At 50.0% G+C, this 10,769-nt stretch overlaps 1 protein-coding gene across 1 annotated transcript; it reads left to right on the forward strand.

Annotated features, from left to right (window-relative positions):
- The first annotated feature begins 9 nt into the window (after positions 1 to 9).
- Positions 10 to 9,819, forward strand: KRTCAP3 (keratinocyte associated protein 3). The gene is made up of 7 exons (XM_053384044.1): positions 10 to 401; positions 6,862 to 7,014; positions 7,174 to 7,495; positions 7,593 to 7,652; positions 7,822 to 7,953; positions 9,159 to 9,287; positions 9,441 to 9,819. Exons 1-7 carry the CDS (start codon positions 10 to 12, stop codon positions 9,543 to 9,545), a joined length of 1,293 nt encoding a protein of 430 aa, XP_053240019.1. The 3' UTR covers positions 9,546 to 9,819.
- The last annotated feature ends 950 nt before the right edge of the window (positions 9,820 to 10,769 follow it).

Raw genomic sequence — 10,769 nt, forward strand, 5'->3', positions numbered from 1 at the left:
CGTCGACCAATGAACGGGCGGGCCGAGCCCCGGAGCGCCTTCGGATTGGCCGCGGCCGCGGGACTGGCTCCGCCTCGCGCCTCTCGGGCCGCGACCTGTCCGTCTGACGGGACGTCGACGCTGACGGGAGGGCGGGTCCTCGGCGGCCCGCGGAGCGGAGTGCGCGTGCGCTCGCAGGAGAGGGCGGGGCGGGGAGCTCGCTGGCCGGCCGGCCGGGCGGCGGCGCGCGTGCGCAGTGCGGACTCCCCGGGAAGAGCGTCCGGCCCGTCGGCTTCCACGGGAGGCGCCCGCGGGCCGCTCAGGGCGGGGCGGGATGAGGCCTCTCACCTGTCCATCCCACTGCGGAAACGGGCTTGGAGGGCTCCTGTTAAGCTGGAGCGGCGCAGGAAAGGCTTTCCTAGGCGAGGATCCCGCGACTCAAGCAAATAATAATAATAATTATAATTATAATTATATATTGCCCTATACCCCCGGTTCTCAGGGTGCTTTATCTATTTTTAGGATCTGTGGGATTAGCAGAAAGGACTCAGCCAGGCTATTGGGAAAGGTTTTATCAAGAACATCTTGCTCTCCATACTATTTCAGCTCAGGTTTTACTGGTAAAAGTGATATTTCATCAATAAATTGATGGATCCCTTGATAAAACGGAGCTAAGTGAAAGCATCTGCTATAAATAGGCACATCTGGCTACTTTCTTACCATTTTAACTGAGATGTTGCCATGGTCATTTGCAGAAGGGCTCCTACTAGGTTACTATCCCTGTGCATTGATAGTGATATGTCATTATATTTCCATAAGAGTTGGAATCAAATGAAAAATCCATGGCAGATGACCACCCAACCTCTACTTTAAAACCTCCAAGCAAGGAGAATCAGCCACCCTCAGAGGCAGATTTGAAGATTACTGACATAACCTCTTAATCTTCTCCAGGCTCACAAATCAATTGTTTCTTTACCTGTTCTAGGACCCTTCCTGGTATCAAGCTGACTGGTCGGTAGTTGCCTGGATCTTCTCCCCCTTTTTGAAGACGGGGAAAACATTTGCCCACCTCCAGGGACCTCACCTGTTCTCCAAGGTTCTAAGGCAGATGCTCTGAGATTGCACCTGCAAGTTTCTTCAGCACCCTTGGGTGCACCTCACCAGGCCCTGGAGGTTGGAATTCATTTGAAGTCTCCAGATGTTCCCTTTCCCCCTCTTTTCCTATCTTGCGCTGCAGCTCCCTCTTTGCATCGTTTACAGTGGTATCTCGGGTTACAGACGCTTCAGGTTACAGACTCCGCTAACCTGGAAATACCACTTCGGTTTAAGAACTTGGCTTCAGGATGAGAACAGAAATCGCGTGGCGGCAGCGGGAGGCCCCATTAGCTAAAGTGGTACCTCAGGTTAAGAACAGTTTCAGGTTGAGAACGGACCTCCAGAACGAATTAAATTATTAACCCGAGGTACCACTGTATTCTGGGACGCGGGTGGCGCTGTGGGTAAAACCTCAGCACCTAGGACTTGCCGATCGTCAGGTCGGCAGTTCAAATCCCTGTGGTGGGGTGCGCTCCCGCCTTTCGGTCTCAGCGCCTGCCAACCTAGCAATTCGAAAGCACCCCCGGGTGCAAGTAGATAAATAGGGACCGCTTACTAGTGGGAAGGTAAACGGCGTTTCCGTGTGCGGCTCTGCCTCGCCAGGGTAGCTTTGTCACGCTGGCCACGTGACCCGGAAGTGTCTTCGGACAGCGCTGGCCCCCGGCCTCTTAAGCGAGATTGCCGCACAACCCTAGAGTCGGACATGACTGGCCCGTACGGGCAGAGGTACCTTTACCTTTACCTTTTTACCACTGTATTATGTTATCACCAGGTTGGGCATCAGTTTTCTTTTGGGTGAAGACAGGTGCTGAGCAGTTCCGCCTTCCCTCGATCACCCAAAAACCTTTATCCTCTTTTAATAAAAAGGTTGGACACTGGGTGATAGAAGCTAGCTGGCCCCTGTCATCCTGGGCAGAACTGTTGATGCTGTGCATTTCTTCCTTAAATCAGGTAGAAGGGAAGGAAATTCAGTGATTATTTAATTTAAGTTACCAAGGAGTAGACCTTATACAAATCCAGAGGAGTCGCTAAGACGGTTGAATAGCATCTTGTATTCCTCTTTCCTGCAACTCCTACAGCCAAGCTGGTGTCAGACAAATGCAGGAGAGAACCTGTTTCAGACCAGAAACTGCATTCTGTCGTTGACAGCCTGGGGGGGGGGGCACATGCCTGCCTGGGTGGGGCTAAAGGCCAAGGTGGGGAGGGCAATGGATGTGGCTTTTGTACACCTGGCTGCCTTTCAGCCTTTCAAGTCAGAGGATTCTGCAGACATCCTTCTCTAGCCAGCAAGCAAGAGACATTATTCAAGGGTGATGTTGGTTCTCTCACTGGTCCCTGCAATGTCCCAGAGGCCCCACTGGCCTCTGCTGGAAGTTAGGCATTTGGGGTCCTCTCTCCCTGCAATGCAAAGGAATCCTCCCTCTTTTTTATATAGACAGTCTTAGCCAATCATGCAATTATCTGCATTGTTCTTTGAAAGAATGGATAATACAACCATTAAAGGAAGTCTGTAATGAAATTTTGGAAGGGAAAAAAGCATTTCAGTTACATGCTTCCTGATGCTGTCCCCAGGACGCAGCTTCATCTCAAACAAGCGCCTGGTGGTGTGTATCTTTGCCCCAGCTGTTGTTCTGTGGTGCACTCTCTCCAGTGCACGGTAGGCAAGGGTTTGTGGGAAGCGGTCCAACAGCTTCCATTACCCCAGCCAGCAGCCGGAGCAACGGCAGCGGAGATTGCAAACGCTCACGCGTCACAAAGAAAGAATCAGAAGGCCCTGGGAGCTATAGTGCTCAGTCTGGAGGGTTCGCAACTGCCATTGGTTGAAGGGCTTGAGACTGCTTTTGAGGCCTACCGCAAGGTCGGGGGCAGCGGGAAGTCTGTTGCTAAGGCAACAAAGTTGGACAACTCCAGTGAGGAGAGAGTGCTGCGTTGGATTGTGGACTCTGCTACTAATGCTCATTTGGTCGCAGAGACACCTGGTGTCAAGATAAGGAACTGCAGAGCTGTTTCAGCTGGGAAAACAGTGTGTTTTGCTGATGGATCACAGAGACGTGTGACTAATGTGGGAAACGTGTTTGTTTCTTTCTTACAGGCGCAGCTGGAAGTCTACGTGTCGCCTGGGATAAAACATTGTCTTTTATCTGTACCATGCCTCTTACAGGAGGGATATATGGTTTGTTTTGAGAAGAATGTCTGTACAATTTCCAGAGGGGGGAAGCAGCTAGCACGTGTTGAGAGAAATCAGAACAACCTCTTTGTTCTGGAAACACCTCTGGAGGGTGAGGGGAATGCTGGGAATGCCACTGATCACACTCATGTTTCGTGTGCTTGCGTGTGGCACAAGAGAATGTCACATGGTTCCTGTGAAGACATTCAGATGTTATCAGAGTGCACCAAAGGGTGCAGGGTAAGAGAATGTGGTGAACCTTTGAATTGCAGGGCTTGCAGAAAAACCAAGAACAAGGGATATGGTTATCCCAGGGTGGAAAGAGTAACCACAAAGCCTTTTGAGCTTGTACATGCAGACCTTTTTGGTATGCCACAGCCAAGTCTGGGCAAGGCCAAGTGGCTGCTGGTGGTGACAGATGATTTTTCGCAGAACTCATGGGCGTACACGCTAAGAACGAAGGAGGAGGCAACGCAACTGATCAAGGATTGGGTTGCTGAGGTAGAACTAAGGTTCTCCACCAAGGTGCAGGGGTTCAAGTGTGACCGAGGTTCAGAGGTCACTGGGTCTGCTCTAAAGAGTTTCTTTTGCCAGAGAGGGATACGTCACAAGGTGACTTCTCAGGAGAGTGGCGTGGCAGAGCTTAGGAGTAAAGCTCTGGTTCAAGCAACAGAGATTCTACTGTATGACTCTGGTTTGCCTCAAAGTTTTTGGGGGGAGGTGGTAAAGACGGCCAATTTCACGATGAACAGGTGCTACAATTCAGTGGTAGGTGACACCCCGTATTTCTTGCTTCACGGACAGATGCCGCAAGTGCATTTCTTTCGTGTGTTCGGTGCAAGAGCCTTGGTGCCTGTACCAAAGTTTCAGCAGCAAGAGGGTGGCCCAAGGTACCAGGAAATGATCTTCTGTGGGTATGAACCTGCGACAAAGGGGTGGAGGTTCGCATATCCAGAAGGTGATCAGACCAAGCTTCTGATCAGTAAACATGCTGAGTTCTATGAGCAGGATGGTTGGGCAAGGCGCAAAGCGAGCCCTGACGTTCACTCAGATTGTCTGTCTGACTCTGAGGAAGAGGAAGAGCCAGAGGCTGAACCTGCTGGTGGAGACCAGGTCCCTGAACAGAGTAGGGCGTCTCCACAGGTTGTTAAAAGAGTGTCCAAGAGTGAGCCCTCATCTCCTGTTCGCATAATGGAGAAAGCTCACAGACGTGTCAAGTCAGAGGGGGAATCATCTGATGAAGAAGACGCACTTGCTGACCCCAGTGGGTCAGAAGGAGCACCCCAGTTTGTGCCCAGGCGGTCATCTCGGGCAACAAAGGAAATTCCACCTGAGAGGTTTTAGGTCACAAATGCGTGGGTTGGTCTCGCACAGTGCGAACCTGAGATTTGTGAGGAGGTTCAACAGGTGCCTGACAATGATGCCAGAAAGGGGCGAAAGGCAGTGGGGAAGGTGTTGAACACTCAGAGGTCTGTAAATGTGTGTTCACAACTCCTCTCAGAAAGTGATTCGAGAGGGGGTGTGGAGAGAATCAGAACTCACAGGGTTAAGAAGTTCTGAGTGACGTCTCACATTCTGAGGCGTGGTTTAGAATACTGAGGGGAGTGTTTTTACTGTGTCTCTCTCAGTGTGTGCAAGAAAGGAGCGAACATGTGTGCTCTATCACCAGGAGAGTTATGACTGTTGTTTTTGCTACGGGAATAAAGACTGAAAGTAAGATAAGAAGACACCGTGCGTTAAGCCTGATTTATTACGCACACACATGGAAACTGCTTCTGTTCCGCTGTGTTTACACTCTGCTGAAATCGGAGGAGCCCCAGCAGAAGGGAGTCGCCCAGAGGAAGCGTGTGGACCCCCCGGGGGCTGGTGAAGCTACAAATAAATCACCGAACATTTTTGGATAAAACAATTTTGGATAAAATGGACTGTTTCAAGAAGTGGCAGAGAGATATTTCTAGATTCGTCTGGCAGGGCAAGAAGCCCAGAATAAAATTTAAAATATTAACTGATGCAAAAGAAAGAGGTGGATTTGCCCTGCCAGACCTTAAACTTTACTATGAATCAGCCGCATTTTGCTGGCTGAGAGAATGGCTGCTTCTTGAAAACACAGACATTTTGGACTTAGAAGGTTTCAACAATGTATTTGGGTGGCATGCATATCTGTGGTATGATAAGGTCAAAGCACATAAAGCATTTAAAAACCATATTGTCAGGAAAGCATTGTTTAATGTCTGGACAAGATATAAGGACCTACTTGAAAATAAAACCCCAAGGTGGTTGTCACCGATGGAAGCGAAGGCTCAGAAAAAGCTCAATATGGAGGCCAAATGGCCGAAATATTGGGAAATTCTGGAACAAGAGGGAGATAAATTGAAATTGCAGAGCTTTGAAAAACTAAAAAACAAAGTGCGAGATTGGCTTCATTATTACCAAATAATGGAGGCATACAATCTGGACAAGAAAATTGGCTTCCAGGTGGAAAAATCAAAATTGGAAACAGAACTGTTAGATCCCAAAACTAAGACTCTGTCAAGGATGTATAACTTGCTGTTGAAATGGAATACTCAGGATGAAACGGTGAAATCTGCTATGATTAAATGGGCACAAGATGTTGGACATAATATTATGATGGCTGACTGGGAACAGTTATGGACCACAGGTATGAAGTTCACGGCATGTAATGCCTTAAGAGAGAATATTATGAAAATGATATACAGGTGGTACATGACACCAGTCAAGCTTGTGAAAATTTATCATTTGCCCAATAATAAATGTTGGAAATGTAAAGAAACTGAAGGTACATTCTTTCACCTTTGGTGGACGTGCCCAAGGATTAAGGCTTTCTGGGAGATGATCTATAATGAAATGAAAAAGGTATTTAAATATACCTTTCTGAAGAAACCAGAGGCCTTTCTCCTGGGCATGGTTGGCCAATTGGTGCTAAAGAAGGATAGAACTTTATTTATGTATGCTACAACAGCAGCAAGAATACTTATTGCAAAGTATTGGAAGACACAAGATTTACCCACCCTGGAAGAATGGCAGATGAAGGTGATGGACTATATGGAACTGGCGGAAATGACTGGCAGAATCCGAGACCAGGGAGAAGAGTCGGTGGAAGAAGATTGGAAGAAATTTAAAGACTATTTACAGAAATACTGCAAAATTAATGAATGTTAGAATGATGTCGGAATGAATTTATGTGGTCTTAGCAGTAATGTTAAAAAGGAGTATGTAAAAATGGATTGTTAACAGGTGAGAATGTAAAGTTACAATATATTAAGATAAATGATTAAGATAAAAACAAAGATGGAAAGGATTTGCTGAATTAACTAACTGAACTGGAATACAAAAAAGGGAGGTGTGAGGAGGTCAAGGAAACAAGTAATTGAAAGATAAGATATGGAACAATTGATTTGTTTTTAATTGTTTTAATTTTTCAGTATTTTGTATTTTTTGTCTTATTACATTTTCTTATTTTTGTAATTCTTTGAAATTTTAATAAATATTACTTTAAAAAAAAAGGAAGGCTTTTTCTGTGCCACCTGCCGCTTCCCGGGCAGGCCAGGTGTGCGGGACCTTTGGCCCTCCAGGTGTCGCTGAACCACAACTCCCATCAGGCCCAGCAAGCTGGCTCCGTGGCCGGGATGGCAGCAGCCGGAGCTGAGCCGCACCTGGCGGGCCAAAGGTCCCGCGCACCTGCGGGAGGAGCCGGAAGCGCAGCGCGGCGGGGCCAGCCGGGTCTCTCCGGGGCTGAGCGAGAAGCGGGATGGGTGAGCGCTGGGCCTCGCAGTCCCCTCTTTCCCCCACCCGCGGCCGCCCCTCTTTGCTCCCCGCCGGCAAGCAAAAGCGAATACACTCCAAGTCCCACCCCCGAAAAGAGGAGTTTCAGCTCCGCACCCCATATCCGCCGCAGGGCCCCCTTGAGGAAGACGTGCGCCTTTGCGCGTGGTGGCTGGGGCGCGGGGATCCCACGCAGCCCAGGGGGACTCTGATCCCGAGCTGCGCCCGCCGCTGCGCTCCTCCTCCTCCTCACGTCTCTTTCTGCCCCCCCCCATCCCCTCCGCAGATGCGGGACCCCGCGCGCGGCGCCTGGTGCGCAGCGGCATCTCGCTGGTGGTGCTGGGCCACCTGAACCTGGTGCTGGGCGCCATCGTGCACGGCTCCGTCCTGCGCCACGTGGCGCGCCCCGCGCGCACCATCACCTCCGAGTACGCGGTGGCCAACGTGATCGCGGTGGTCTCGGGGCTGCTGGTGAGTGAGGGGCGGCGGGGCGGGCTGGGGGCGCAGGCGAGCTCCTTTGGGGCAGGAGCAGCCCAGAGCCACCGCGTGTTCCCCGTGTCTCCCGCAGAGCATCGCCGCCGGCGTCGTGGCCATCCTGGTGTCGCGGAGCCGCTCCCCGCCTTGGCTGGTGAGTGCGCCCTGCGAGGAGGAGGAGGAGGAGGAGAAGGGGCCAGGCGCCGCGTGGCTCCTTTCCCGGTGTGGGCGGGAGAAAGGGCGCCCCGGGCGGGGGGCCCCAGGCTGGGCCCGGGGCCCCCAGGGCTCGCTTACCCGTTGCCTCCCTCCGCCTCCCTTCTCAGCGCTGGGTGCTGCTGGCCGCGGCGCTGGTCAACGCGCTGGTGTCGGGCGCCTGCTGCAACCGCTCGGCTCTGGCAACCGACGCCCGCACCGTGAGGACCGACGAGTGTCCCTTCGACACCACCCGCATCTTTGTGAGTTGCTGGTACTATCTTGGTATTTATTTGCATCCCGTAGTTTCCCCTAACAAAACAAAAAATTTTTTTTCTTTCCAGTAGCACCTTAAAGACCAACTAAGTTAGTTCTTGGTATGAGCTTTCGTGTGCATGCACACTTCTCCAGAATGCACACGAAAGCTCATACCAAGAACTAACTTAGTTGGTCTTTAAGGTGCTACTGGAAGGGAAAAAAATTTTTTGTTTTGACTATGGCAGACCAACACGGCTACCTATCTGTAACTTTCCCCTAACAGAGATTCAAGGTGGCTTATAGCTAAAAACACCGGGGGGAGCGGTAATTAAAAAGCAATTAACAGTAATTGGCATTAATAGAACAGAGATATCAAAACTTGTAAAAAGTATTAAGAAAATTTCAGTTGTACAAAATAAAGTGAAAAAGGAGAAAAATAAAAAGTGCAAAGAAAAATATAAAAGGAATATATGTGCATGTTACACTTCCATGTATTATCTATATAATGTGCTGTTATTGCCCTAATACATATATGATTGTGGATAACCTGCTATATTATGTATAAATTCATTCTAAATGTCAATATCCAAAGTCTGCATCTCTCCACAATCTGTTCATCTTTTGCAAGGACTGTCATGTCTTCATTCCTTGAATTAAAGAGGACCAGATATTTATTCTTCATGTTCATCCATACCAGTCTTTTGGACATAGGGTTTTAATTGGTTTTTTTGTCAACTTCCATACAGCAGGTATATAATGCAAAAGAATATATACTTCTGAAAATTTCATTTTTTTCTGCACAGTCATATTGATACAGTCCAGCACTTTCTCCCAAAACTTAGGGAGTAAGAACAAATGTTTCAAAGAAGCGCTGTCTTTATACATCTTCAACAAAAAGCTGCATTAGACAGTCCTTTTGTATACAAATTGTATGGAGTTCAATATTATTTTCTTTTGTATAAGTCGTAATTCAAGATCCATCGATATCTTTGCTACAGAAACTGAAACACTTTCCCACTATCAAACAGTATAGGAGCATCCAATTCTTTCTTCCAATCGTTTCTTAAAGTCTGCATCTCAAACTAGTAAATAACAAATATCTATAGAAAGTAATTGTATGTTTTCAGTTTCAAAAGCTTTGACCAATTCTTCTGATGAGATCTTGGCCGCTCCCCAGCTGACCTTCTCTGCCTGCCTCTTCCCTCCCTAGGACACGGCGCTGGCCCTCTGGCTCCCTTCCTTGGTGATGGCAGCGGTGGAGGCTGGCTTGTCCGCCTGGTGCTGCGTGGCGTCTTTCTCTCTCTCGGGCCAGGGCCCCTCCTCCTACAAAGTGGCACTGGTAAGAGGGCACCTTTCTCCCTCCCCCCACATCCTCCCCACCCCGGCACTTGCAGAGCGACCCCTGGGGGCCACCCAGTGCGGCCCTCTTGCTCCCTGCTTTGCCCCAGGCCCCTGGGCAGTTGAAAAGCTTCTCTTTGGGCTCCTTTTCCAGCTTCAGGAGGCTGCCCCAGGAAAGGAGGCGGCAGAGGAAAGCTCCGGAAGAGACCCTCATCACCAGCTCCTGGTTGACATGCAAGAAGAGGAGTGCAGCCTTTAGTGGGGTGGGGTGGGGAGAAAGAGCCTGCCCCACTTTTGCTGCAAGAGGCCCATGACAATGGGCTGTGCTGGGATGGTCAGACACAGAATGATAGAGTTGGAAGGGACCCCGAGGGTTGTCTAGTCCAACACTGCAGGAATCTCAGCTGAAGAATTCCTGACGGATGGCTATCCAACCTCTGCTTAAAACCTCCAAGGAAGGAGAGTCCACCACCTTCAAATGTAGCCCATTCTCCACGGTCAAACAGCTCTTACCACCAGAAAGTTCTTCCTGATGTTTAGTCATTATCTCCTTTCTTGTAACTGGAAGCCATGGGTTCAGGTCCTACTCTCCGGAGCAGGAGAAAAGCAGCTTGCTCCATCCTCTGTGTGACAGCCGTTCAGATATCTGAAGATGGCTCTCATATCTGCTCTTTCAGGCTAAACATCCCCAGTTCCTTCCACCATTCCTCATAAGGGTTGGTTTCTTGATCATCTTGGTCGCCCTCCTCTGCACACAATCCAGCTTGTCAATATCCTTAAATTGCAGTGCCCAGAACTGGACACAAGACTCCAGGTGGGCTCTGACCAAGGCAGAGGAGAGCGCTACTTTACTAGCCAGGCAGGAATCTTCTCCTGGCTCAACTGGCACCCTTTTGCAAGGGGGGGGGGAGAGAGATGCTTCTTCCATACTAATTCCCTGCTCCCCATATTGCAATACTTCCTGTGGCTGGGGCTCCTCAGTGCAGCTGTGTGCTCCTTGGGAGTAGCTGCAGAGCAACTCTGTGACCCAGCCTGGCGCTGTGAAGAGCAGCACTTGCACCTACCTTGCCATCAAAACTGCCCCCCAATGCCCAGATGGAGAAGGGGCATGTTGCAGCCGTCACTCCAAGGAGAGCAGCACAGAGATGGGCGTCAGACTAGAGAGAATTGGTTTGTGTCCCTTTGCTCTGGGGCTGGCCGGCGGCCTCAAACCCCATTGCCCAGCAGAACGTGGCTTCCCACACACCAGGAGGCCCTTTGACCAGAGCTGGGCCCTTCCAGCCCCCACCCAGCCAGTTGTACTGGACTTTGAGAACTCAGAATCCAAGTGCTGTGGCAGAATTTAACTGTACAGACTCAGAGTGGACAGTCCTTTCCTTCACATGACCCCCCCCCGTCCCTGCTGCTCCCACTGGGACCCAAACACCCTCGCTTGGGGCTCTGGCAGTGCCATATGCTCCCCGGCTGAGGGCCCCTATCTGTA

Source organism: Podarcis raffonei, chromosome 3, assembly GCF_027172205.1.
Source record: "Podarcis raffonei isolate rPodRaf1 chromosome 3, rPodRaf1.pri, whole genome shotgun sequence".
NCBI lineage: Eukaryota > Metazoa > Chordata > Lepidosauria > Squamata > Lacertidae > Podarcis > Podarcis raffonei.

What these genes read in the sequence shown, in the direction of transcription:
- KRTCAP3 (XM_053384044.1), top strand. Translation starts at nt 10, where the DNA reads ATGAACGGGCGGGCCGAGCCCCGGAGCGCCTTCGGATTGGCCGCGGCC. An exon ending in CGGTGGTCTCGGGGCTGCTG is followed by an intron (nt 7,496 to 7,592) that starts GTGAGTGAGGGG and finishes TGTCTCCCGCAG; the next exon opens with AGCATCGCCGCCGGCGTCGT. An exon ending in GCCGCTCCCCGCCTTGGCTG is followed by an intron (nt 7,653 to 7,821) that starts GTGAGTGCGCCC and finishes CTCCCTTCTCAG; the next exon opens with CGCTGGGTGCTGCTGGCCGC.